This window comes from Trypanosoma theileri, assembly GCF_002087225.1.
Source record: "Trypanosoma theileri isolate Edinburgh chromosome Unknown TM35_Tth_12_V1, whole genome shotgun sequence".
Classification (NCBI taxonomy): domain Eukaryota; phylum Euglenozoa; class Kinetoplastea; order Trypanosomatida; family Trypanosomatidae; genus Trypanosoma; species Trypanosoma theileri.
Window position 1 is genome coordinate 82,861 of NW_021639854.1, and position 2,712 is coordinate 85,572.

Here is a 2,712-nt window from a genome sequence, read left to right on the forward strand (position 1 = left end):
TTTTTTTTTTTTGACTTTGCTCATTGTGTGAAGAAAATTTTTTATTTATTTTTGCGATGGCGTAGTATGCAACGTGTTTGAGAGATTCTCTTGTTTTCGGTAAATTTCATTGTTTCTTCTGAATAGGTACGGGGTAAAAAAGATTATGTCGTGCGTTTTTTTGATGTACCTTTTCTTTCTGTGTTTGGGTCAAATCTAAGCATTTTTTTTTTTTTTTGTTCTTTGGTTTGGTTTTTGGCGTCTTTTTAAATCCCTTACTGTATTCTGTTTTCTGTTTACTATTATTTCGGTCTTCAAAAGTTTTTTCTTTTCTTGTTTTGGTTTTTTGTTGTGTATACAAAGTGACTACTCGTGCTTTCTGGTGTATAATGCTCTGTAGATGCTTTCTTTGGAAGTCCCCGCTTGTGTTGCATGTAACTAAGCCACTGCTATCAAGCACTGTGGGATCTGTTAAAACGTCTAACCCCTCCTCTGAGACTTTTTGCTCCAATGAATTATCGCCACTCGCATATGTAATGGATTGTATGGAGAATAAGAAATTTGATGCCGTTGTGCGTTTTTACGAGAGTTCTTTTCACCCGGATCGCATGTCACTGATTGAATTTGCCCGGGGAACTGGAGAGGCACGAGATTTGTTGTTGTGTCTTATGCGTACCTTTACATCTCTGGGACGTATGGATCGTGTTCGGGAAGTCTTTGCCATCGGATTAAGGGATTTTAGGTCACTATCAAGAAACACATTAGTATCATCAGATAGGGGTGATAGTGTTGCTAGTGATACTGGTCGTAGTGTCGGTTGTAGTCGTTCCCTTTCTTTGCTTAATACTAGTTTCTTTAACGCTTATTTAGAGGTGCTTACCCAGCGAAAAAATTTTTCTACTGAAGAAGTGACGTTTATTTTGAATCAAATGAAGGCAGCAGGTGCTTCTCCAAATGCTCTAACCTATCACTATCTTATCGAACTACATATACGTATGGGTGTAGATCCTATTGCTCTTTGGAGTGATATGCGGCGAGATCCATCACTACAGCCGTTACCGTGTACAGTTCAATCACTTTTGTTGTATGTAGTGCCATCATCACCAGATGCCTCATTTGTAGTGGATGTCACGCGTGAGGCACTTCGTCATGGTAGTAGTGTGGCGGATAAACGTCTACTGGCGCAATTGATGGAACAATGGCTTCGTAATACAAATGAGTATCCACCAGAATATGTTCTCTGGCTTATGCTTGAACTAGAACTGCGTTGTGTTCTTGATAAGGCTTCTTTTGTCCAATTCGTTCAAAAACAACATGTCGCAGAACTTCTACAACGTTGTGCTAAATGTGCAGATGCTGGAACGGCAGCCAAAGTTTTAGCGATGATGGACCGACACGTTATGACTAAAACGGCGGATATTCTTAGTCTTGTTGTTTGGTGTTTAGCACAGGCTTTAGAGCTAGAAAAGGCATTTGATCTTCTTGAACTTATGGCAAGAAAAGGTCATTTGGAACTCACAGATCCATTTAAAAAGTACACGGTAGACTGTTTACGACATGTGATGGATCGTCATTTTATGATGGCTTTAGCAGATGCTGTAAGTTCCGCTGTATTGCTTGATCGGGTACTCTTACACCTGCGAAGACGTCGTGAACGTGGTCAAACCGTTTCTGTTCATTCTCTTGATCTTCTTGTGCTTTCTGCGGCGAAACTTGGCGAAGATCGTCGATCCATGACGTTAGTGTCAAACTACATCACCGAGTGGGGTGTGCAGCCACGCACGAATACATACAATTCTCTTCTTGTGGGTTTAGCAGCCCAACGTGGGGCCTCACTGCAGCGTGTGGTGTATGAAGCCATGTTGGAGAATGGAGTCACACCGAATGCCTTTACATTCCGTGTACTTATTCGACAAGCCGTACTTGCGGATAGCATTGATGAGGCAATGGACTTTCTCCACAAAGTCACATCCCACACGGGATTGCGAGTGGAGGTGGAGATGTTGTTGCCCATTATGGAACGGGCAGCTCGGGCTGGCGATGCGGATACAGTGAACCGCGTCAGTAAATTCGCCCTTGATTGCGATATCGGCATTGATGCCGCAGTGCTGAGTAGTGTGATGAAGTTGTTAACAGAGGCTGGGCAAGATGTAGAGGTGATTAAAGGCCACCAGCCACTACACGAGGCACTACGCTCACGGTCCAAGAGCGGCAGACAACGCGTACGGCACGATATCACATCGTAAAGGAAAGAAGGAAAAAAAAAAAAAAAAAAAAAATATTTGTTTTTTTTTTTTTTTAGTTCTTTCTTTTTTTTTTTTTTAATTATATCTTGTGTGGTTTCTCAGGTATACTTCTTTAAGGTGTGCTCATAACGTGTNCATATTTGAAAATCGAAGCAGGAACAACGAACAACAACAACAACAACGAACAACCAACACGAAACGAAAAAAAAGAAAAAGCATTTCCATTCTTACATTGAGAAAGGCCATTTTGGTGTATATATTCTCTTTGTAATGAATGGATGAAAGAGCAACTGAAGAGAGTGCGTGTTTGGATGTGTGGATTTGTATATCCGCGATTATGAGGACTGAAAGAGGGAGGTATATTGTCTCTCTGAAATATAATAGATTAAAGCATTTCTTGTTGTTTTTTGTTTTTGTTTTTGTTTTTGCATTATTTTGATCTCATCCTTTTTTTTTTTTTTTTTTTTTTTTTTTTTTTTTTTTTTTT

General features: G+C 40.2%; 1 protein-coding gene across 1 annotated transcript; it reads left to right on the forward strand.

The window, feature by feature from the left end:
* Positions 1-368: 368 nt before the first annotated feature.
* On the forward strand, positions 369-2,225 carry TM35_000121350 (pentatricopeptidecontaining protein; the record flags this gene model as incomplete). Its single annotated transcript, XM_029025110.1, has 1 exon — positions 369-2,225. One exon carries the CDS (start codon positions 369-371, stop codon positions 2,223-2,225), a length of 1,857 nt encoding a protein of 618 aa, XP_028883426.1.
* Positions 2,226-2,712: the final 487 nt, after the last annotated feature.